Consider the following 26,878-nt stretch of genomic DNA (forward strand, 5'->3'; position numbering starts at 1 on the left):
AGTTGCGAATGATATGATGTAATAAAAAGATTTTATTTGGAATGCGACTTTGAAGTGAAATTAAAGGCCGGCCGGGATGGCCGAGCGGTTCTAGGCACTACAGTCTGGAACCGCGCGACCGCTACGGTCGCAGGTTCGAATCCTGCCTCGGGCATGGATGTGTGTGATGTCCTTAGGTTAGTTAGGTTTAAGTTGTTCTAAGTTATAGGGGACTAATGCCCTTAGAAGTTAAGTCCCATAGTGCTCAGAGTCATTTGAACCATTTTTTTGAAATTAAAGTGGAATCACATTGAATTATTTGCCAAAAGCAGCGGAATTGATTATTTCTCAAGTTTTGCCCTTTTTGCTGAAGAAGGCTGTGACTTGGAAGACATGTATCGTTGTCATAATTACATTACATGTGAAGAGCGTATTTCCTTCAGCATCACAAAGGATAAATCTCTGAAAAATCAAACAAGCTTTCTGATGAGACGTTTGAAACAAAAAGTTGTTCTGAATATTAATTTTTAAAAAAATGTAGCCTATAAATGACAAGAATGAGAGCACGAGATTTCAAACTTATTTATTATTCTTAACACGTTTTATTGACAGATGAACATGTAAGTGAATAATGCTTCAAACATTATATCTTACTAACAAACAACGAATAGTAATTCATATGCTCCTCTGTTGTTTGCCATTCGCATACATTTCGCCCAAATTTAGTGTTAAGTGAAGCGCATCTCACATGCGCATACTGCAAATTCGCTGCCAATGTGGGAGTGCAGGCGCATGAAATCTGCGTGGCTGCGAGCAATCCTCACACTGCTGACACAGCAGGCCGGGAGTACATAAGCCAATGCAACTGAAATTAGCGCCAATAAACTTCTGGAACTTCCACCAACGCTTGCGAAGCGTATTTATATACTCACTCGCACATTAAAGGCGTGTGCAGGTAACACGGGTGGATCACGTGCTTGCAGGGCTCTATCGCTCTGCCTTCCCTTATCATCATAGGGTGCTTACTTTCTTCCCTCCTGCCAAGGGGGAAGTAGCTGCCTGCAAGCCTTCGCCGGCCCAGGTCGCTGAAGTGAGCCGCGTCTGCTTCACAAAAAATGGTTCAAATGGCTCTGAGCACTATGGGACTTAACATCTAAGGTCATCAGTCTCCTAGAAGTTAGAACCACTTAAACCTAACCAACCTAAGGACATCACACACATCCATGACCGAGGCAGGATTCGAACCTGCGACAGTAGCAGTCGCGCGGTTCCGGACTGAGCGCCTAGAACCGCTAGACCACCGCGACCGGATCTGCTTCACATCTTTAATGGTATGATGTGTATCTGAAGATAATAAGGCATTGTGCCTGGGTCATCACTGTAATTATTAGAGCCCACCGGCCCACTACCATACCACTCACCCCACTGAGTGCCGCCAGTACTCTTTAGTGATGTCAAGGGTGTCAGGAGAGCTCACATCGCCACAGTGAACCGCAGTGTGCCATCTGAACTACACCTACTGTATCTTCATTGTGTGGTGACAATCATAGGGTCATCAGTTAAGGGTCGTGGTAATGTAGAGTGATAACGTAGAGTTAATTTTCTAAGGCCAGAATAACTGGTAAATGTCTCCCAGTTTAATGTCTAGAGCAGGGCTGGGCGCATAAGCTGTCAACGATGTTGCCCATAGTCACTGTGGGCATCTGTATTGTGGTGAGGACACAATTGGTGCACAGCCCGCATTCTCTTATTCGCGAACAGAACTGAAGATTGTCGATATTGGATGACGGACAGCTCACGTTCAAGTGTATAGTCACTCTCATATTCTTTACATTGTCGTAATTACTGCAGTACAACAGTGCAATGAGCAATTCCGACACAGTATTACATCTGCATAAGTAGCTGATCAATCATTACAGGAGTTCTATGTGCAGTCAACGAACTTATCCTTAAAGACCACTGTTGTGTTACCCAAAAATGCTATGGAATGGAAAAGTAATAGTAGGAACTTTATAACAATTCTTTCTTGAAAAAAATCAAATGAATTTACGTTAATACGCATGCTTTTATATGCCATCTCTTTATATAAGGTTTTGCATCTCAGTTATTAGATAGAGTTGTTTTCCTAGGTTTGTCTGTGAGTGAAATTTAGTTATGTATTTTTTTCCCAGCATGCAAGCTCGTATATCACGTTCCACTTTCTTAAGAGCATAAATGTATCGCTCCATTTTCGTTAAAAAATCTGACAGAAGGTACACACATTCAGATGACACCAGTAGACAACAGAAGATCGATTGACTATCTGCAGTTCGATATAGGCACTATACAGCGACAAAGAAAGAAATAAGGAATAATTTTTCCAGTGTTAAATTGCGTAATGAGTACTGCAGCTGTTACCATCTACCTAATAACCGGTATTGGCATGGCATTGCGTGGATAACACTAACGATGCAGCGTGGCATGTAAGCATTGTGGACCCAGTAGGTTGCTGGACGGTTGGCACCACACCTGCATACAAAAATCACCTAATTGCCGTAAATTCCGGGGAGAGGGTGATGATACCACATGCTGTATTTATTCACATCGCAGATGTTATCGATCAGGTTTATTTCTGGTGAGTTGGAGGGCCAGCACATTAATGTGACAAGGTGTATTATCTTGCTGAAAAATGCGACTGCCGTTGGGAAGCATGATCATCATGAAGGGGTGCATGTGGTCTGGAACCAGTGAACAAGCCACACAGGGCAGCCACATGGTCTGAGACGCCATGCCACAGTTTACGAGGCTCCCCAGAGTAAGTTAGTTTCAGATTAAGTAGTGTGAAGCCTAGGGACCGATGAGCTCAGCAGTTTGGCCCCACAGGAACTTAACCACCACCACCCGTGTATGATACTCCTTGGCTGTCATGGTGCCTTGCACAAGTTCCATTGAGTGCATGGATGCCCAATTGAATGTTCCTCAGAGCGTAATGGAGCCACTGCCATGTTGTCTCTGACCCACAGGACAGGTATCAAGGAGCTGCTCCCTGGAAGAAGACGGATTCGGTCCCTGCCATTGGCAGGATGAAGAAGGTATTGGGATTCATTAGACCATGCGATGCTCTGCTACTGCGCCAACGTCCAATGCCAATCGTCACGTTTCCATATCAGCCTTAGTTGCCAATGTCATGTGTCAACATTGGCATACACAGGGATCCCTGGCTGGCGGAAGGTCGTCGCTAGGAGTGTTAGGTGTACTGTGTTTTCAGACACAATTGAACTCTGCCTAGCTTTAAGTCAGATGTTAGTTCCGCCTTAGTTAACTGTCCTGTTTTACCAGTCTGCCTAGTCCAGGACGTTCAACATCTGTAATGAGGAATGGCTGCCCAGACGTCGTGGATTTGGGCGGCCACTCCACGATGTCTGGACGTGGTTTCACCTTGGTTTCGCCACTTGTTAAGGACACTCACCATAGCGCTCCTTGAACACCAGACAAGTCATACAGTTACCGAAATGGTCTTACTGAGCCTCTGGGGCATCACAATCTGTCATCAGTCAAACTCAGATAGTGCACCTTCCCCATTCTACAAACAGACGGCATGGTTCAAATGGCTCTGAGCACTATGGGACTTATCTGCTGAGGTCATCAGTCCCCTAGAACTTAGAACTACTTAAACCTAACTAACCTAAGGACATCGCACACACCCAGGCCCGAGGCAGAATTCGAACCTGCGACCGTAGTGGTCGCGCGGTTCCAGACTGTAGCGCCTAGAACCGCTCGGCCACACCGGCCGGCACAGACGGCATGCTCACAGAAACTACATGCACCGTGAATTTGTCTGACTTACACTCACTCCCCACCACGTGACGCTGCTATCACATGTACGGGTTAATATCGATAGTAGGTCTGTGGTCATAATGTTCTGGACCCGTAATCACATGCCCACCGTTCGTCACCCACTGTATATCAGCAACCTGCCTCCAACTTCCTCCAACCAAAGAGCCAACTAAAAGACGACCAAAGCGCCACCTGGTGCCGTGAAAGGAAAACGGATCATGCCAGTAAGCAACGATATAACATCTTGGAAAACGAGCCAACACGACTGAGATACATTAGCTGTTGCATGTTGTTTAGTGAACCAAAGCATCGTGCGTCTGCAGAAAAGGGGCAGGAACATTGGTGGCGATGACAGAAATTCCGGAGGAGGAGGATTTGAGCAAAGAATGTATAAGCTATGTAAGAGAACTGGTGGAGATCGGTTGGTTGGAGGTGCTGTGTGGCGCCAATGAAACAGCTTGCAATTCCAAACGCTTTATTACAGTCCCCTGCTGTAGCTCAGTACAGGAAGTAGCAGCTTGGCAGCTGCATACATCTGCTCCTGTGTTATCACCTCACAGTGCTGAGAGAATGCAGCACCAGTTGGACAGTGGCCTGTGACCCCGCTACTTCCATCAACGACGACTCCAGCTCCGGTCATCCTCCGCTAGCTGCGATCGCATATATTTTGCTGAATATCAGGGGCGAAAGACTATTTCCCTGCTTTACACCATTTCTACTCTAAACACTTCCTTCTTTGTCTCTGCCCTCTTGGTTCTCTTGCGTATTGTGTATTACTTGTATTTCCCTGCAGTTTACCCCTGTTTTCCTCAGAACCTCGAATACCTTGCACCATTTGACATTGTCGAACGCTTTTTGCATGTCGAAAAATGGTATGAACACATCTTGATTTTTCTTCAGTCTTGCTTCCACTAACAACCGTAGCATCAGAACTGCCCCTCTGGTGCTTTTACATTTCCTGAAGCCGAACTAATAATCATCTGACACGTCCTCAATATTCTCCTCGATTCTCCTGTTTATTATTTTGCCAGTAACTTGGATATGTGAGCTGCTAAACTGATTGCACGGTATTACTCATATTTTTCGTTTCTTGCTGTGGTCGTTGTCAATTCTGCATGAGCCCAGAATTGTTTGTACTGTACTTATTAATAAATTGAATTACATTTGTTTTAGAATTTACCCCAACTCAGCCCCTGGCACTTACCATTACCATAATTTACGGTACTACAGAAACCAATCGAAAACCTTTTTGATGAGCTAGAACGTCGACTTCCCTCCAGACCTCAACGCCAGACATCAGTACCTTCTCTGGTTTCGACTGTTGAGAAAGAATGGACTACCATACCTACGCAGACAATCAAACGCCTCACAGAAAGTGTCCCCAGCAGAGTTTCAAACTGTCGTAAAAGCTTTGGGGGCACACATCCCACATTAATGTCCACTGTTAGGTGCCCCCATAATTTTCAACAGACAACGTATTTGTAATAATATTAGTATTTGTTACAGTTGTTTATTCATCCTCAAATCATTTGTACTATATATTAGATCTTAGAGATTAACAAGAAAATATACTAAAGGGTTGACTTAGTCATGTTTACAGCAGCACAGCAACTTACTTATCTTGTTCAACAGGCACTTAAACGTTATGTGCAATGAACTTTTGAACATACATTCGCAGAAACAAATTTGAGGATGGCGTCGAAACTGACCTTAATAGCGTCTGGCTTGGTCTGTAATATCAGAAATATCCATTTGCTAAAATAATGGGTGGCACATCTGGATCCCCACTGTATTCATTTTCATTACTGCACTGTAATCAGAACTTACTGTATATTGAACGTGCTATCCATGGACAGTATGTCTATAGATGTGTGATCCTGTCGACAGAATCATGTCTTGTGGAATACGTATTATGTACAATGTGTGCAGGATAAGTAATAAGTGGGTAAATCTTCCATCACACACATCCGTTGTTTCATGCTGATAATCTTTTCTGCTAGTGTACAATCGTGCAAACACCGAACCTCATTCATTTAATCATTTAACTCTCTTCCAGTCAAGGGATAAACCAGTGGACAATTCATTATGTGGGAAACTCAGGCAGACCTTTGTTCATTGGTGGAAACTTACGAGTGGGTTATTCGTTGACATGCAATACTTTACAGATAATTTTAGCACGTTGATACTTCGCTTATGGTAATAGCTAGAGCCGTTAGGAGAGGCTGGCGCAACTGATAATAAATCTGTTTTGATTCAAAGCGACTGATAAATCTAGAGAGGTGCAGATAACTCGTGAGGCAGTTGCTGGTACACAACGCGAACGACAGTGTTGCCTGGCTGTCCCGACAGAGATGTGTCCGGCCCTCACCTTGTGGCTGCTGGCCGCAGCCTGCAGCGTAGCACCCACACTAGGGGGCGACGACCGTGTTCTTGGGGGCGAGCCGGCGGACATCTCGCAGTTCCCCTGGCAGGTCTCCGTGGAGTATGTGGAGGCGCACCGCTGCGGCGCCTCCATCGTCAGCGCCAACTGGGTGATGACGGCTGCGTGGTGCATCTGGGGCACCGAACCAATTTATTACGTGCTGCGGGTCGGTACATCTATACGCGAGAGTGGCGGCGCCACGTACACGGTGTCCGATTTGTTCTGGCACGAAGATTTCGATTATGTTTTGACAGATAGAGACATTGGTTTCTTCGAGATCTCTGGCTCCATCTCGTTTGGCGACAACGTTCAGGTATTCTGTACAGAAATATTTCATTGAGAAAAATCTTACAAAATCAAACTACGGTCGCACAATGAATTTCCACTCTGTAGCGAAGTGTGAGTTGGTTTGAATCTTCCTGGTAAATTACAACTGTTTGGCGGACCTGATATCGAACTTGGAACTTTTGCCTTTTAAGGGACAAATATTCAACCGATACGTTTGCAATATTTATATTATATGTAGGATCTCCTTCCTCTCTTTCACCCCTTCCATTGCTCTGCAGAACTACATGCATTAGCCTGGGTTCAGTGCCAGTGTTGATTAGAATACACTCTGGAATTGTTTGAAGGTCGTCATCACTCCGTTTTACATAATTGAAAATTGGTGACCCACCACAAATACTCTTAAGAATATCTCCATTTTTCCCGGAGTGCCTAGCGTCATGTTTGGTATGTCTTCTCCATTATCTGGTTCGTCCATCATCTTGGTGGTCGTCCCTACTACCTTTTACCTTCGACTTTGCCACTGATGATCATTTTTTCCAAGTTATCCTCCTGTCGTAGAGTTATATGACCAAATAACTGCAGGATTCACTGGAAACACCCTGTGTTCTTGAAGGATTGATTTGATTGGTCTTTCTGTCTATCCATGATATTCTCAGCAACCTCTTCCAAGTCCATATGTCAAAAGGTCAAGTCTTTTTGGTCCCCTTTTGTTATTGTCTATGTTTCAGCGCAATAAAGGAAAATTGGAAATATTGGAGATTGTGCACTGTTAATTTTGTTGTATGGTTAGGACTCCATCTTTCAAAACACTTTCAGTTTCGGTGTAGCATCCCTATCCAGAACAATCCTGCATTTTATTCACTGTGTTGGCCACCCTCTTTCTGAATCACTGAGCCCAAGTAGACAAAGTGATCCACTTCTCATATTCTGATAGTGCGTCAGCGGCTGATATTGATTCACCTCTGTCAGTTATCATGATCTTTGTCTTTTTCTTACTGATCGACAGTCTAAGTTTTTCATTTTCTGTCTTAACCCTACCCAGTAGTTTCTTTATTTACAGTTTTGATTCTGTGCACAGTACAGTGTCATCACCAAAACTTAAATTACGGATTCTTCGTCCTGGAATTTTGATCCCACCAGCCCAGCCAGGAAGACTCTTTCTCGTAACATATTCTCCATAGTTGTTAAACAGAACCGATGATAGAATGCACTCATGTCTAGCTCCGTTACATGGTTCAAAAGGTCTTGAAGTACTTTTTCCTAGTCTGATTATTGCCTTCTCATCATAGTAAAGATTTGTGATAAAGGTAATAAGATGTTCGCGAACGCCCATTTCTGCTAGTACGCTCCACAGTTCTTTCCACTGAACACAGTCGAAGGCCTTGCTATACTCATAGAAACGAAGACTAGCGGGGTATTGAATTCGCAAAATTTTTCAACTAGAGGGCTCACGTTAAGAATCTGCTCTCGTGTTCGTTTATTATGCCTTGTACCTTCGGAAGGTAGTGGGAGCAAAGTACTTGGAGTGGAACGTTATTAACAAAATGGAATAGAAACCAGGCGGCAGTTATAAGAGCCGAAGAAGGCATACTTTGCTATTAGGAAGTTTGAAATTAAAATTATGCCGCCTTTCTGATACCATTTCTGTTGTTTCATTTCATTAGAAATTACGTATTGCTTCTTTATGAGATGAATTGTGGTAAATCATATACAATTCGTCGTGGAACTAAAGGTCTCCAACTTAGACATTAAAGTGAACTTCTTCGAATGAACTCCTTGGCAAGTGAACTGTCATTTTCTTTTCCAAAAGTTTTAAAATGAAAATATTATTTCCGTTAGGATAGAAAGAAGTGAAATGGAGATTTGAAAACTAAACTAATCGTACTGAGAAGACTTGAATTAAATGAATTTCTTTCTCATTGACCTAAAAATTACTCATCAATATAATTTTAAAAGAAGGCATTACTTTCAGTAGCATAAAAAATAAATAAAAGCACATACAAATACTAAAAACTAAGTTTAAAGATAAAAGTTTCTCTGTGTTTGAATGTTCCAGTTACCAAACTGGTAAATTTTCATTAGTAGATTTTTTGATTCGTTCATCCTTCTGATGCTTTGTTATCATATGTAGCCAGTAAACTGCTTTAATTTTTTTCCTTTTCCGTTAAAATGTGCTGCACCATCTGTCCCTTTAGCAAGGTCACTGCTCGTCTTTTTGTGTAAAAATAGGATGCTTCATCTGGACCAACTCGTCTATGGAGTGTAACTGTGCTGTGAGTCGTATATAAAACATAAGTTTCTGTCTGCGGAGGAACCATATTACCTTTACGTTGCCACACGTTTATCTACACGATATGATCAAAAGTATCCGGACATCCCTATCCAATGCAGATTTGACCACTACATGACGCAACAACATGCAGGTACGCTAGTATAAAAGACTGCAGGGAGTATTGTGTTTTCAGTAGAGAAGAGGTAACACTAGAACCGGCCGACCAGGAAAGTTTAGTGACCTCGAACGTGCGCAATTTCACTGGATGTCACCTGAGTAACAAATCCATTTAGGATATTTCAACCCTTCTGATGCCGCCCAGGCCGACGGCTGGCGATATGAATATGAAGTGGAAGCGTGGAGGAACAACGACAGCTAAAGTGAGACCAGGCAGACCTCATGTAATGAAAGACAGGAACCGTAGAGCATTTCGGGGATTGGCTGTAAAAACTCTCATGAAGGAAGCAGTGTTAGGGTATAACGTCCCGTAGACATCTAGGTCATCAGAGACGGAGCACAGGCCCGCGGTGGTGAAGAAACAGTTTCGAAGCAACCATACCGGCATTGGACTGGAGAAGTTTAGGGAAATCACCGAAGCCCTAAATCTGGGTGGCAGGACGCGGATATGAATCTGCGAGTACGGTGTGCTAACAATTGCGACACCTCCATCGGTAAAAATCGCATGAGACTTGAGACAGGAATCTCTCGTGAGTTTAAAATTGCTACCAGTGGTAAAAGTAAAATAGAGTTTCTCGGGGTGTTTGTATCAGACTGCAGAAGAAGGCTGTTCTATATTGACAATGGGTCAAATCACTACTTTCCGACCTTGTGCAATAGCGCTACCGGCCGGAGTGGCCGTGCGGTTCTAGGCGCTACAGTCTGGAGTCGCGTGACCGCTACGGTCGCAGGTTCGAATCCTGCCTCGGGCATGGATGTGTGTGATGTCCTTAGGTTAGTTAGGTTTAATTAGTTCTAAGTTCTAGGGGACTGATGACCACAGCAGTTAAGTCCCATAGTGCTCAGAGCCATTTGAACCATTTTTTTGCAATAGCGCTATCTTTCTCTTTCCTTACGCTTGTCTCGCCCGCCCCGTCCCGACCTTTTCCAAAACTTCACCTCCGTTTTCTTCGTAATTGCCAAATGTTTATGTGCAGTGGGTGTGGAGGACTGAGTCTGATGGGACACGATTACTCGTGCAAAAGAAGTTTAAATAATAATAATGATAATAATAATAACTTTAAATTTGCGTTCTGCAGTTTATGTGACAAACTCTTATGTTTTCATCTCTTTTTGGGAGTGATTATCACATCCACAAGAAAACCTAAATCGGGCAAGGTAGAAGAATCTTTTTAGCCATTCCCCAAGTGTACAAGTTAGGTGGGTCGACAACATATTCCTGTCATGTGACGCACATGCCGTCACTAGTGTCGTATAGAATACATCGGACGTGTTTTCCTGTGGAGGAATCGGTTGACCTATGACCTTGCGATCAAATGTTTTCGGTTCCCATTGGAGAGGCACGCCCTTTCGTCTACTAATCGCACGGTTTTGCGGTGCGGTCGCAAAACACAGACACTAAACTTATTACAGTGAACAGAGACGTCAATGAACGAACGGACAGATCATAACTTTGCGAAAATAAAGAAAGTAAACTTTTCACTCGAGGGAAAACGTGAACCAAGGACCTCTCGTTCCGCAGCTGCTCAGGCTAACCACGGGACCACGGCGCTCCTGAGCTCACACTGTTCTTGATGTTGCCTATCTGCGTCATGGACTACTCAGTTTGTATACTTTGCTTAATTTTTTCATAGTTCCACACAACTTCTTCCTGCTTTCTCGATTGATCTGTGTTCAGTTTTTCAAGGCCTATCCACTGTGCCAACTTATAACTAAATCTGGGGGGGGGGGGGGGGGGGGGTGCGATGGGGAGGTTCCCTTGTGAGCAGATTAGGAAATTCTTCCTTCGACAAATTCTGGTAGAACTCGAGCAAACCTTTGGTATTATAAAATAAAACCTTTCTGTATTCATCGGTTTGCAACTGGATTAGTTTGAAATGTAAGTCGAAAGGTGCACTTTCAATTGCCGCGCTTTACCAACACTTCAAACGTTGGCTGCAAGTTAGTAATTTCCTGAAACAAGAACAAAACTAAATGGTAATAAATGAGAGTAGCGTATAAAGTTGCTTTGAAGTATTAAAAGGCGATATGTGTCAATAAAAAGGTACTGTTTACTGTTGTTTTCAATTTAATGTTATGCTTGTACATTTAACAAAATCGACTTTATTTTCCTCTTAGTGGTATACCGGTGCATTAACTGGAGTCGGTTGCCAAACTCATTTTTAAGGGATTGCAGCAATTTGACAAATTTTTCAAAGCGTGCTACTTCCCGCGCATATGCTGTAAAATAAAACCAAAGTACCGTTTTGAATAAAGCACTTTTAAAAATCTGTATACCTAACTAAGTAAAGAGTTGCTTACCTCTATAGAAAAGTTGTTTTTTCAGGAGCTGAAGTTTACTGCTAAAAATCCAAAATCGACTGCCCATTCAGGGTCATGCATGAGTGGCTCTAGTTTCCCTTGTCCTCTAAAAATTGAGCCACGGTGTGGCGCAGTCGAAAAATGCGGGAAATTATTTACCTCTTGCTCAGCCACCGTCCATGAGCATGGCACGACATATTTGGATACTCCTCTTCAAATGAAATAAAAAATTCTTTGAAATGACGATGAATGAGTCCATGAGAACGAATACATTTCACGATGCGCACCACAACATTCATTACATATTGAACTCCGATAACTTTTGCACAAACAACCTCTTCGTGGGCAAAACAATAAGCGGAAGATAAATTCAGTGTGTTATGGTTTCTCCGCAGTAGGCCAATAATCCTTTTAACTTTACCATGCATTGCTGGCACCTCGTCTGTGGTTGCAAAAAAGAGCTTTCTTCAAGTGAGTCCTATTCTTTCAGTTGTCATTTCGATCGCTTCTCACATATCCACTCCTGTAGCAGTGCCCTTTATCGACATCATATCGATGAGCTCTTCCGTTACATTTAGGTCGTCATTCACGCCACGAAAAAAACCGCTAACTGATCCATGGACTCATCAAGCCCGCCTGGACGTTTTCAAATTTGGCTGACAGTTGTTCATGAAATTCCCGGCAATGTCGCTGCTTCGCCATATTTTATCGTTCTAGAAAACGGGTATTCTGCTGTATGTGGGAGATACTGTGGGACTTATTGTCTCTACTACATCCAACAAAATATTGTTTATTAATGGCCCTTCACCAAGCGGCTTCCGTGCTCTTGCTAAACATAAAGCAACTTTACAACTAGTTCTGAATCCTTTCAAGGCACCCTTCATCTTCGTCGCACTAAATCAGAGAAAAAAAGAATGGGTTTGGGAATAATACAAGCGAAAACGAAAACGAATACACAATTGAGAGGAATGTAAACAAACTTCAGTTCGTTTCGCAGATCCTTTGATCAAAGTAAATATGATAAAGTGCTGATACAAGCCTCATTTGTGGATATAGAAGTCTCTGGCGCTAGAGTTTGCACTGTAATTTTTTTTCTCTGGCTTCCCCTATGATTTCAGTATACTCTTCTGATTTCAATTTGCTATACTGTCTTCAAATAGATGATTTTCTTACACATATAATTCCTGTGCGGCAGATTTGACATTTGGCTCTATTGTCACAACTAACAAAAAAAGAAAGAATTTCCCATTCCAGTTTAAATGGACTCTCGGAAATCTTTGCTTTCTTGGAGCAGATTGTTCCATTATTCGAGTAACTGTCTTGCGCTTATCTGTTTCAGTGATCAATATGCCTTCTGTCAACGTTCTCGGCAATGCACCACGGCGGCTTCACCACGCAAGCCGAGATGAGGCAAATGAAGCCCAGTTCGACCGATGCACTGTGCAAACACACTTTGCACTTCACCTTGCAAGCGCGCGATTTGTCGAATGTGAAAGGCCCCGAACTAGAAAAATGGGTTGAAAAGGACGGAGTAGAATGATTGAGCCGCTCCTCATAAGCCACACATTTCTATGGTGAATGCTGAGCGATGCTTGAGATGGTTTGAAGAGCGGCCCCACAAAACATCGGTTACCTGAAATAAAGGGATTTGGACTGATGAATCACGTTGTAGCCTGTGTGGGCTGGGATTGCGAATGCGTGGCGAACGATACCTGCCATCGTCCAAAGTGCCAACGGTGAAGTACAGAGGAGGTGATCTGACACTATGGGGGTATTTTCGTGGTTAGGATTGTGAGCCTTAATTGCGCTTAAGGAACTGGTAAATGCGAAAGGAGGTGAACAAATTTTACTACAGTGTGTACTGCATACAGCAGAACAGTTCGAGGGCGATGAGTGATTCTACCAGCAAGACAACACATAATGCAATATTTCTGATTCATTTGTTTGTGGACATTAACATTTCTGAAATGGGTTGGCCGACCCTGAGTACCGAGCTGATCCGAAAGAAATATCTTTGGAAAGAGTTGGAAGGTTGACTTCGCTCCAGACCCCAGCATCCTATATCACAACCTTCTGCGGTTTCTGTTTTTGAGGAAGAAAGGGCTACCACTCCCACGCAAATTTTCTGGCACCTCATTGAAAGTGTTCTCTGCAGAGTTCAAGTCTTCATAAATGTGCAGGGTGGACACTGATAGGTGTTCACATACTTTTAACCAGATACTACACGTTCGCCCAAGTGCAGTAGGTTGCACCTGATGTAGTTTGATGTGTCTGACAGATGAACTGTTTGGTTTTTTGCGTTCGTCGGGGTTTTCCTGTTTACAGCCAAGTAACTCGTTGACCCCACATTGGTTCATAAGTGTGAGTCCCGAATATTTTCCGAGACTTTGTTCCAGCTTTATTCCATAGACTTTTGCTTTGTTCTATTCTTCGCTTTGTTTTCTGCCATGTTGCTGCTGACTGCTTCGATTTTGTATAGATCTTTGTCTGGAATTGTTCTTTCGATGAAGCTGTACTCTTAGAGAAAATGTTTTAGGTGACCTCTGCTGAGAATTTGACTAAGGGGTGCTGGTATTTACTGAGCTATGCATCTTGGTAATTGTTGTACGTGAGCGACTCTGTTTATTTCGGATTTCATATAGCTACTGACCAAACGTATGCTCATGTTCAGAAAAAAAAGAACACAGTGAACCATGGGAGGTAGGACGTTCATATTCACAGGACGTTGCAGTAGTATGTTCTCCAGAAATGATTAGCATTTGAACTACGTCGGCCCGCGATTTCAAGGTAAACGTCGACATCACGACGCAACACCACCTACCGGTAAAATGTGCCTATGAATCTCGTTGTCGCTTTAAACCGAAGATAATACATCTGTGTAATCTGAGCAGACGTGCGGGATTTCTCACAGACGTATATGCCTTTCGTAAGGTCAAATCAATGAGCCTGAAAGAGGGCGCGTTATTGGCATGAGAGGACGTAATGCTTCCATCCGGCAAAATGCTACTCGTGTGGAACGAAATGTTTCGGCAGCGCAATGGGCGTATGCAGAATAGTTCACAGAAGGCCGTAGAACACGAGTAAATGGGTCAGGTTGCACCGCCCAGACCACCCCCGAAAAGATCGACACCTCAACCTAATGTCACTGCAGGACAGATCTGCGTCGTCCTCGGCTAAAAATGATTCAAATGGCTCTAAGTACGATGGGACTTAACATCTGAGGTCACCAGTCCCCTAGATGTAGACCTACTTAAACATAAATAACCTAAGGACAGCACAAACATCCATGCCCGAGGCAGGATTCGAACCTGCGACCGTAGCAGCGACGCAGTTCCGAACTGAAGCGCCAGAAGCGCTCAACCACAGCGGCGTCCTCAGCTATGGTGCAACAATGAAACAGTGTGTACACTATCAGGAGGGACAGTCCGTCCCTTTATTACGGCATCGGTTGAGTCCACATCTCCGGTTACCTTTGATGAATGTGTAGAAACACGCTAGACGGCAGTGGTGTGTGAACGACGTCGCTGGCGTCAGGAATGACACCATAATGTTTTCGGACGAATCCAGGTTCTCTTTTTTTGAAAATGTTGGCCGCATTTTGGTTCTCCGCAGACGGGGGGGGGGGGGGGGGGAGTAGCATCACAGTAACTGCATTCACACTAGACGAACAGCACCAACTCAATGCCTTATGGTGTAGCGCGCTACTGCGTACAATCACAAATCGCAGTTGGTGCATGTCCAGGCCACTGTCACCCGTGTGACCTAAGTGAATGACATACTACGACCTGTAGCATACACTTTCTGCACAACACCCCAAATGCCATTCTTCAGTAAGACAATGCATGAGCACATGTTTCGGCTCGAAAACGTGTCATCTTGGTGGCACAGGATGTCAGCCTTCTGCCCTGGGAAAACCAGATCACCGGACTTGCCGCCAAACGAAAATGTATCGGATATGGTGAAACGAAGAGTGCAGGACTGTGACCCAATGCCAACCACCACACATGAACTTTGGAAATGAAAGCAGCATGGATGGATATCGCACAGGACGAAATTTGCGCCTTATACGCATTGGGGCTTCCACGCATGGAACAAATTATCAAGGCCCATGGCGAACACGACATATTCTGAAGCGAGGTGACTAAAATGTTAATAATTTCTGGAGAACTTACTAACGTACAAGTCCTATGAATACGAACATCCTCTATCTAGTCGTTCAAGATATTCCTTTTTTTGTTTTTGTTTTTTTTGTAACAGGTCTGTAATTTTTGTACTGCTTTTGGATTTTTCAAACTGTTTTGTTGTGTGCTGACTGTAGTTTAGCCAATAATTTGTTCTTCCGCTCAAAATTCTACAGATCTACCAATGTTCATAAGTCCCGTCTTATTTCGGTTTAATTTGTTTCATGTTCTGGCTTCATAATTCCTTATGATTTAACGCGCTTCTTCCCTCTCATTTTCTTCCATCCCCAGGAATCGCACGTATGTGGTCCGTGTATGCTTGGCATATGATCTTCTGATCACACATTTGTAATCCATAAAGTTGTTGCCTCAGGGTAAAGAGAAAATCATCAACAGCTATTGCATATAGTGCCAAGGAGACGGGGTAATTTTGTCGTACCGAATTATTAATTTGTAGTAGTCTACGTACTTGTCCGTTTACCCTGTGTCCGGACATGCCAATTTTGGGAGGTTCTTTGCTGTATCAGTTACTTTTTGGGAAGTTCAATGCTTTCACAGTCTGGAAAAGACAAATGGTTGACTTTATCAAAGGCTTTTCGATGTCAAGCGATATGGTTGCGCATTGCAAATAGCGAGCTTCTACTTTTGTTCTGATGCCTCTGTAATCAGTTAAAGTTTGGTGTATCAGCCGATCTTCCTCCACACATGCCTGGTATGTTCCAGTTATAGTGCTGACAACTGAATTGAATCACAGTGTGATCCGCATGAAAATTTTGTAGTCACTGTTGAGTAGTGCTATAGGTCGAAGACTCTGACTGTCTTTCCTCCACGGTTTTTGGCAATTAGGACCACACCTCTGTCCCATCCACAAATATCTCGAGATGCATATGTAAGCAACAGGGCCGTATAAACATTTTTAGCTCTTTTCAGTAGCACCAACTACTTTCACGGTTAGCTCTGTTGCGAAGTCTTCTTCTTCCTCTGGATTTTTTTTCGTTGTCATATAATAACTCTCTGTGTCTTTTCGTCCGTTGCTATGCTGGTTGCTAGTTCTGTAATGTAACTAAGGATTTCTTCTCTTTTTTCAGCTTGTTTGTTCAGTAGCATCGTGCTTGTACACTGTGTTGACAAAGTCATGGGATCATGGGACACCTGCTGATATCACGTCGGGCCTCCTTTTGGCCGGCACAGTGCAACAACTCGATATGACATGGACTCAATAAGACGTCGGGAGTCCCGTGCAGAAACAATGATCCACACTGCCTCCCTAGCCGTCCATAATTGCGAAAGTGGTGGCGATGCAGAATTTTGTGCACGAACTAAACTCTAGATTACGTCTCATAAATGTTCGATGGGATTCATGTTGGCTACATAATTCGCTCAAATTGTAAAGAACTTTTTCAAACCAATTGCCAACAACGATGGACCGGTGACATGGCGCATCGTTATTTAGGAACATGATGTCCATGAATGTCTGCAGATGTTTTCCAACAAGCAGAACACAGTCAGTCAATGCTCGGTTCAGCTGGACCAGAGGACCCAGTCCACTCCATGTAAACACAGCTCACATTATGAAGCCACCACCAGCTTGCTAAATTCAGTGTTGAAAATTTTGGGTCCATAGCTTCGCGGGGTCTGCACCAAACTCGAATCCTACCATCAGCTCTTGCGAACTGAAATCAGAACTCACCCGATCACACGGCGATTTTCCTGTCTTTTAGGGCCCAACCTATATTGTCACGAGCCCAGGAGAGGCGCTGCAGGTGCCGTCTTGATGTTAGCAAACGCATTCGCGTCGGTCGTCTGCTGCCATAGACCATCAACTTCAAGTTTCGCCGCACTGACCTAACGTATACGTTCCTCATATGTTCTACATTGATTTTTGCTGTTATTTCACACAGTGCTGCTTGTCTGTTCGCACTGACAACTCTACGCATACGCCGCTGCTCTCTGTCGTTAAGTGAAAGCCGTCCGTCGTGAGAGGTAATGCTGAAATTTGTCATTCTCGGCACACTCTTTACACTATGGATCTCGGAATATTGAATTCCCTAGCGACTTCCGAAAAGAAATGTACCATCCGTCTAGCTTCAATTGCCATTCGATATTCAGAGTCTGTTAAATCCCGTTGTGCGGTCGTAATAACGTCGCAAACCTTTCCACATGAATCCCTTGTGTACAAACGACAGCTCCGCCAATGCACTGGCCTTTTATACCTCGTGTACGCGATTATACCGCTATTTGTACACTATGTGATCAAAAGTATCCGGACACCCCCAAAGACATACGTTTCTCGTATTAGGTGCACGGTACTGCCACCTACTACTAGGTACTTCACATCAGCCATCTCAGTAGTCATTAGACATCATGAGGGGGCAGAATGGGGCGCTCCGCAGAACTCACGGACTTCGAACGTGGTCACGTGATTGGGTGTCAATTGTGTCATATGTCTGCACGCGAGATTTTCACACACCTAAACATCCCTAAGTACACTGTTTCCGATTTGACAATTAAGTGGAAACGTGAAGGCTCACGTAGAGCGCTAGAGCGTACCCGCTGACCTCGTCTGTTGACTGACAGAGACCGCCGACTGTTGAAGAGAGTCGTAATGTGTAATACGCAGACATCTATCCAAACTATCACACAGGAATTCGAAACTGCATCAGGATCCACTGCAAGTACTATGACAGTTAGGCGGGAGGTGAGAAAACTTGGATTTCATGGTCGAGCGACTGCTCATAAGCCACATATCGCGCTGGTAAATGCCAAACGAAGCATCTATTTGTGTAAGGAGCGGAAACATTAGACAATTGAAAAATGGAAAAACGTTGTGTGGAGTGACGAATCACGGTACACAATGTGCGATCCAATGGCAGAGTGTGCGTACGGCGAATGCCCGGTGAACGTCATCTGCCAACGTGAATAGTGCCAACAGTAATATTCGGAGGCGGTAGTGTCATAGTGTGGTCGTGTTTCTCATGGAGGTGGCTTGCGTCCCTTGTTTTGCGTGGTACTATCACAGCACAGGGCTACACTGATGTTTTAAGCACCTTCTGGATTCCCACTGGTTGAAGAGCAATTCGGGAATTGCGATTGCATCTTTCAACACGATCAAACACCTGTTCATAATACAAGGCCTGTTGCGGAGCGGTTATACGACAGTAACATCCCTGTAACGGACTAGCCTGGACAGAGTCCTGACCTAATTCCTATAGAACACCTTTGGAATGTTTTGCAACGCCGACTTCGTTCCAGGTCTCACCGATCGACAACGATACTTCTCCTCAATTCAGAACACCGTGAAGAACGGGCTGCCATTCCCCAAGAAACCTTCCAGCACCTGATTCAACGTATGCCTGCGAGAGTGGAAACTGTCATCAAGGCTAGGGGTGGGCCAATACTATATTCAATTGCATCAGTAACGATGGAGGGCGTCACGAATCTGTAAGTCATTTTCAGCCAGATGTCCTGATACTTTTGATCACATAATGTATATGTGCACATCGCTATCAAATGATTATGTCGCCTGGGTGCAATTATCATATCTGTAAGTAGTTTCAGGTTTCTTTTTTTATTTTCTTGTATAACGTGATACATTGATGCCGTTTCTTGGTGCACAACTTTTTCAAAATGCTTTGTTAATTAGCATAGACTTTGCTATTACTGTTGCATCAAGTTTTAACTAGTGTCTCAGACGCTTAAAATAAAATTCGGTTTTCTTCTGGTAGAGACAGTTTTCGCAAGCGTAAACAAATGAAATCGTATGGCATTGTTGGCCGGGATTCCTCATGGCTTATATTATAGCTGGCTTTGCAAACTTCATCCACCAGTTAATACCGTAGCTGAATTGTACGCTGGGAACTTTCTTTCTTTTTCTACCCAGATATTATGAAAGGTAGCACAGCGTCTTGTGTCTTCCAGATGAGCTAAGTTTAATTTTCACAATCCTCTTGCTCTGTAGGTTCCTTCTTTCTCTAAGTTTATAGTACATACGAACGCCACATTATCTGAGATTATGGTTGGCCATAGCTATGACTGCAAAACGTGTTCCGTTAACCTGTATGTTGCGTACATTCTGTCAGTACAGCTAGTCATCTTATTTAAGCTCTAACTTATGAAGTGGATGTAACACTCTGGTGTTGTTCTTCAGTACCATGTATGTGTTACAACTGGATGTCTGATTTTGGACCCGGTTACACTGCAAAAATCACCTAAAATATTATTTGTTTGGGATGGATTGTAAAAATGGGACTATCTAATCGTTGAAAAACGCTCCTCTGTTAATTTTTCCTGTAACTGAAGGGCAAAGAAATTAATTAATCTTATATTACAGACCATGCCGGCTGTACCTCTACTATTCGGCATTTCTCTATGTTTGTTACTATGACCCCTTCCCTAGTCATAATCACTGTTCCAAGTTCGTTGTCATTTCTACAATATACTGAGGTCCATTAGCTCTTAATTCGATTCAAATAAGAAAGTCACTTCTTACAACATTATGATGTCCGTATCAGCTTATAAGGCACCAGTCCTTGAAATCTAAGAACCTATAAAGCCGCATTACTTTCGATTTTCGTTAAATCGTTGGTTTTATCCAAAAACGTATCTGAACTCATTGTTTGGTATTCACAACCCTAATAACACATTAATTTTTAAAGAAAGATTATTGCTTTGTTACTCATATTATCTACACTATTTATTTAATGTTCACCTCTCACAGCGGACTGCCCTGTTATTACCATCACTGTTTCCATAGGCTGTGGCTCTGGCTACTGAGGAGCTCGAGGCCGGCACCACCGTCACGGTGAGCGGCTGGGGTAGCCTTCAACCTGGGGTGGACTACCCGGAGCAGCTGCACGCCGTCAACACGACTATCATCGACCGTTCCTCCTGCAACGACACCTACGAAGGAATAGTCACAGAGAACATGATTTGCGCTGGTGAGCCAGAAGGCGGCAAAGACGCTTGCAATGGTGACAAAGGTGGTCCCCTAGTTGCGAACTCCACGCAATACGGAATCGTCTCGTGGGGCTATGGCTGTTTTTACCCACCATACCCAGGAGTGTACACCAACATCGTTTCCCTGCGCTCTTGGATTAACGAAACAATTGGTGTCTAGTTGTCTGCTTTTCACATTCAAAAAGTTGCCTTCTGTAACCATACACACATTGAGGCATACAAACGTGTACGTGGCCAAGAATTGTTTTAGACATGTACCTTCAGCAAAGTCCAGGAGATTTTTTATTTGATTTATGAAATTATTTTGCGCCTGAGCCCTCATTATCAAATAAAAGAAACGCTGTCTTTTCCCAAAGATCAGTCTCAGTAGAGTACGCAGGTGTTAGGGTAGGTTCTCTAAATAACAAAAAGAAGAACTATAACAGGATGTCAATGCACTGACAACACACTAATGTGAAATGAATTTTAATTCCAGCTTTCTTTTTTTCGTCAATTAATAAATGGAAGTTAGCAGTTCTTGATGACTAGAAATTAGTATAACATCTACAATTAAGGAAAGATGAGGGAGTCATTTAACCCTATATATATATATATATATATATATATATATATATATATATATATATATATAGGATAATTCATTTTCATGAAGTCACTTTTGCAAGAGCAATCCGCGTTCAGGAAGGGCGTACCTTGACACAAAATAAACCAAAGAAGCCTCTTTTATGAGATCAATACGTTTAAACGCAGAAAATTCAAAAACAAACTTATTTATTAGGTGTTGATGAAATGAACATTGCGAAAAACCAGAAAGGAACGTTTTAGCCAAAAATATAAGAACGCAGTGACATATTCAATGTTACACAATATAGATTACATGTGCCGAATTTAAACAAATTCATAGATGTCAATAAATTATGTCAGATGTGAAACTTAACAAAATTCTTCTCGCAAGGTAGAATTTACTAAAATACTATAGCGTGTTAGGTACGCTTTTCCTGCAGTAGGCATTCTTGTGATTTTAGTTTTATGCGATAGAAAAACATTCAAGTAAAGGATAAACCACATTGCCAGCAAGAAAAGAAACACATAGCTATAAAATTCGAAAGAAGGTGTTAGATCTTTCGCTCTATATTTACAGCATAAAATGATTCTCTAAGAGATTATTTCATTACTCGTTATAGTTTGATTTTATTCTCATATAATACTTAGCTGCAGGTTTAGGAACCGTAGTCAGAAAAGAGCGCGTTTGGTGACGTAAAACCGTGTTATTTTTAGCTATCCATGCAAAGAAATAGTTTACATGGTAATAATAATCACACTAAATACATCGACTGCAACTTCCAGTTACAAATATCGAAATGAGAAAAACAATAGAGCACTGATGACGTGCAATTTTTGCGTCATCGAACTGACCGATTTCAACTCATTTATAGGCTCAGAATCGAACAAAACTAACTTCGTTATTACAGAAATGTAGGGTTTCGTACTGTATTACTCAATTAAAGAGGAGGTTGTCCAAATAACATTTTTATAGAACAAAAAGTTACAGGAATGATACAACCTTACATTTCCGAGGCTCGAAGAAGAAGAAGCAAGGACTGACAGTTCTAGTGTTTTAAAAAGAACCAATCGAAAAATTCTGTTTCATAGGTATTTAGTATACAAAGATGAACTTGATTTTCTGCTTAAAATAAAAAGTTTTTTTACAAGCGTTACTGTTTCGACTTATGTATCATAAAAAGTATATATCAAAGAGTAATTTCAAAAGCAAGGTAGTTCATCTTCCTGTGAATTGTCATCTCCTTCCAAAATGAAAAACGTATGGCAGCAAGTAATATACAGATGTTCAGCTATGTCATCAGAAGTCCACCTGGAAATATAATTAAAAATACTAGTAAAAAATGTTAACAAAAGTTTACAAAATGAAGGCAGCAAGACCATGGAAATAACGTGGGAAAAGAACACATAATGTAAACTGGTTAAGGGTTAAGCGATGTTTTTAGTAATATCTGACATTGTAGGGTGAACGAGAAACAGTAATCTGTATAACGTGTTGTAATTTTTAATATTGTTCAGAGCAATAAAACATAAAATTGCAACTTTATGATTCCAAGTTTCTGTTAGCTAACAATCATTCTCACATCACGCTTACTAAAGAATCATACTAAAGAATTAGCATATAAGTAAAATTTTGGCCACAAAACCATGGTTATTAAGTGTTATTGAGATCATGCTTACTAAAGAAACAGTTGGCTATAACATCATCGTTACTAAGTGTAGCTCAGACCTAAAGTTGCATGTCCTGTAGGCATTAGATTGCAGCTTCTCACGCATGATGAGTTATTTTCAGATCGCTGTGTTTGTCACATCTGAGTAGTAATCGTTTTTGAGACTGATATTAGCGTCCTCTATGTTTTCATATTCTTATGCAATAAGTACTTTATAACATAGGCATTCCTTAATACAGTTTTGTTAAGTTACTATTATACCACTATCAATGGGATTAAGTTTCTCTTGCTCTTACACCGACCACCCTAACTGGTGCTAACAGAATTTGTAGAATCTAAACTCTCTTAGTAATGAAAGTAATCTTTGCTATCATGCTCACAAGCAAGAGGCAGGTCCTAACCTGTGCCACTAGAGAGTCATGTAATTATATTTCATTACACGAAAAGAAACACCAGGTAAGAGTACAGTGCACGACATATCATATTACATGCGCAATCGAACTGAAGGCATTATAGAACTTTGGACATTACTTCCTAGCGGGCTCACGGTTCTTTCTTTTGTGAGTTCGTGCGTGGTGCACACGGGGCCCCAAGCTATTGCAGCCAATGCTTCCTTCGCTTGATGCATTTCCTTCAAGCCACTTTCTCTACCTCTCCTCACTCCTTCCGCATTGTCCCCTCCTTTCCCTCTATTGGCCTTCTGACTTATGTCGACCTGGCTATCCACCTGGTTTCCTGTATTGGTTGCAATATTGATCATTTCGTCTGTTCTTTCATCCTTTTTTGTCTTTTAGACCCCGACTTGAAGTTTGACCTCCATTTCAAAATTTCCTTTTTTTAGTGTGAGCCATTTGGGGAAACTCTCCCTCCCTAGCATCTATGGTGCAGATTCCTCCCCCTCCCCCTTCCTTCTCCTCTCCCTTCCCCACTGTAGCTCCCTTCCACCCTGCTAGGTCACCAGCACGTGTAGCCAGTCCGTGTGAGGATCTGTTATGAACCCGTATGGCTGAGCCCTGTGACAACATGTGGATCACACTACTGATACCTAAGCTGCCCCATCAGAACTCCCGGCAATGGCTGCCATCCCAGACGGTCCATGCTGTGACTGGGTGGCGCCCATGGAGAGAGCCCCTGGTTGGGCAGGGTTGTATCAGGACAGATGCTTGGTGTATGAAGTGCATCAAGCTGCAAAAATCTGGCAGTTCTCAATTGGCCATCTCTTCGAATGGTGAAGGATCATGAATGCTGCTTCATATGACCAGCAACCTTCCCTTCCCTGGCTACACCATTGGAGGAGGGCAGGCTCGCCATCTTGGGATGAAACATTTTTCCTATTTCCTCATCTGTACTAGGACAGACGGGGACACATCCACTGCCAAAAAGCCATTGCTTTTGTAGAGAATATCGAGGAAAAGTTTGGTGGAGTCTCTTAGTAAGATGTGGTCGAGCTCCTTGTAGGTCAAAGCTTCTTCTGCCACTCAATCAGCAGCTCTTTGTGCCTGTGATCGTCTTCGCAGTGTCCTCGTGTCTATTACGCCTCACCAATCTCTGAATTTGCTCCAGAGAGTGATTTTTCATATGGACCTCATCCTGCAAACAGATAAGGAACTCTGGGCTAATCTGGAGTGGCATGGTGTTCATTTTGTTCGACGTATGCAGAAGGGTCACAAAGACAACTGCACCAATACTGGCATCTTCAATCTGGCATTCGAGGAGGATACCCACTCGTAGAAGGTCAAGGTTATGTGCCACAGATGCGGCGTGGAGCCATACATCCCTCCACCTATCTGATGCTTTTGGTGCTTGCGTTTTGGGCATATGTCTTCCCACTGTACGGCGGACCCTCTGTGTGATGGCTGTGGCCACCCACTCTATGAGGGAAGCCCCTGTGTTCCGCAACCTGTGCATGTCAGTTGTGCTGATCACCATGCCCCTCGCTCGCTGCATTGTCTGGCTTACAAGAGAGAAAAAAAGATCCAAGAATACAACTCCCTGGATTACCTGTCTTCCTCCCCCTACCTCTTCCTCACCCAAGCCCCAACCTGCTCTACCCTCCCCCGGCCCCTGCAGTTTCCACGACCTCCCATCCAGGAGCTGCTACCCCTCCCCAGATGAAGAAATGTCCCTCTTCTTTGGCATCTGCTGTCGATTGGGCTCTCTCCTTGGACCCCTCTCCCTGGCCAGAAGACTCTTACCACCAATCTGCCACGAGACACATCATCTCTGTGCCTTGAGGTCACCTAACCTCTTTTGGTTCCAGGTCTTGCAGAAGCCTGTACTCCCCCTGTGCCCTCCTCCATCTCAGAAAGAGAAGAAGAAGAAACATAAATCCCAAGACATGACCACCCCAGTGCCCCTAGAGGTGCCATCTCCCACCTCACAACTTATTTATGGATGTCAGCCCATCCTTGTCCGTGATGGGCTACTGACTGAGTGACATGATCTCTCCTCGGCTTCTTTATGTCTAACCTGGAGTCTCGCTACATGATCATCCAGTGGAATTGCAACAGATTTTATCCGCACCTACCGGAAATGCATCCTCTTGTCTCCTCCTATTCTGCATTCCGTCTTGTTCTTCAAGAAACACATTTCCATGATGACACTCTCCAACATTTTGTGGTTATCGGGTGTTCTATTGGAACCATGCTGGTCACAGGGCATCATCTGGTGGGGTCTGCACTTTCATTCGCTCCACTGTCCTCAGCGACTGGATCCCCCTACGTACCAACTTGAAAGCAATAGTGGTTCGAGTGCAAAAAACTCAGGCAATCACCATATGCAGTGTCTACTTCCCTCCAGGTAGGCCACTTCCTTATGTTGCACTGTCTACCTTAATCCAGCAACTCCCAGCCTCATTTCTCCTCCATGGGGACTTCAATACCCACCATCCACTGTGAGGGAGTGTCACTTCAATATGTAGGGGTATCCTAGTTGACCAACTTATTACGGAAATCGATATGTGTCTTCTCGATGATGGTTCTGCTACCCACTTCAGTGTCACTAAAGGCACCTTCTCTGCTGTTGATCTCACGCTCTCCTCCCCTACCCTAGTGGCTTCCCTACATTGGTCATCCCATGATGACCTTAGCGACAATGACCACTTTCCAGTGTCTGTATTATTTTCCTGCTACCTCCAGGCAGACAGGCTCCCATGTTGGCCTTTCTGCAGGGCCAATTGGCCTTTATATACATCTGCTGTACACTTTGACACCTCCCTCTCGAATTCCATTGATGTAGTCATGCAAGGCGTCTCTGCCACTGTTCTTCATGCTGCTGGCACTGCTGTCCCCCCTCGTCGTCGACCGGTACCATGGTGGACCAAGGATGTTGCAGTCGCTGTCCAGGACCGCCAACAGACGCTGCAGCGATTTAAGCGGCACCCTTCCATACCAACTTCCTCTCGTTTAAGCTTCTCCGTACTAAGGCTCGTTATCGTCTTAAGAGGAGTAAAAAGGAATGCTGGGAGTGCCGTGTTTCCTCCCTGGGGACGTATGCCTCTTCCCTGAAGATTTGGTCCAAGCTCTGTAACCTTCTGGGCCTCCAGTGACAGTCAAATGTCCTTAACCTCCAACGTGCTCTGTGCATAGATCCATTGGTCCTCACAGTACACCTCGTGACTCCCTTTGCGACAGCATGAGCATCCACTTCCTACCCTACTGCCTATCTCTGACAGAAAAACAGAGTTACACAGATCCCCCTTTGTTACATCCCGCACCACACTGAGCCCTATAATGAACCCTTCGCTGAATGCGAATTGTTGCAGGCTCTTATCTCTTCACAAGACACGGCCCCAGCCCAGGATTCCATCCACAACCAGATGATCCAACACTTGGATATTCCCAAGAGGCAACATCTCCTAAGGGTCTTCAACTGCATTTGACTTACAGCCGCTTTTCCATCACAATGGCGAGACAGTACAGTTATCCCCGTCCTTAAGCCCAGGAAGAACCCAACGTTTCTAGACAGCTACCAATTAGCCTGATGAATGTACTTTGTAAACTGCTCAAAAGAACGGTCAGCTTCCGATTATGTTGGATACTCGAGTCTGGGGGCCTTTTGTCCCCATATCAGTGTCGCTTCTGGGCAGGACGATCTCCAATGACCTTTTACTAAGACTGAAATCAGCCATCTGACAGGCTTTTACTCACTGCCGGCGCTTTGTTGCAGTCTTCTTTGACCTACATAAGGCATACGACATGGCCTGGTGTCATCTCATTTTAGTTACCCTCCATGACTGGAGTTCCTGTGGTCCCCT

The 26,878-nt window shown here is 43.5% G+C and overlaps 1 protein-coding gene across 1 annotated transcript; it reads left to right on the forward strand.

The window, feature by feature from the left end:
* The first annotated feature begins 6,123 nt into the window (after positions 1–6,123).
* Positions 6,124–20,945, forward strand: LOC124606949 (vitellin-degrading protease-like). The gene is made up of 2 exons (XM_047139071.1): positions 6,124–6,530; positions 20,190–20,945. The coding sequence occupies exons 1-2, from the start codon at positions 6,147–6,149 to the stop codon at positions 20,550–20,552; spliced, it is 747 nt and encodes a 248-aa protein (XP_046995027.1). The 5' UTR covers positions 6,124–6,146; the 3' UTR covers positions 20,553–20,945.
* Positions 20,946–26,878: the final 5,933 nt, after the last annotated feature.

This window comes from Schistocerca americana, chromosome 3, assembly GCF_021461395.2.
Source record: "Schistocerca americana isolate TAMUIC-IGC-003095 chromosome 3, iqSchAmer2.1, whole genome shotgun sequence".
NCBI classification, from domain to species: Eukaryota; Metazoa; Arthropoda; class Insecta; order Orthoptera; family Acrididae; genus Schistocerca; species Schistocerca americana.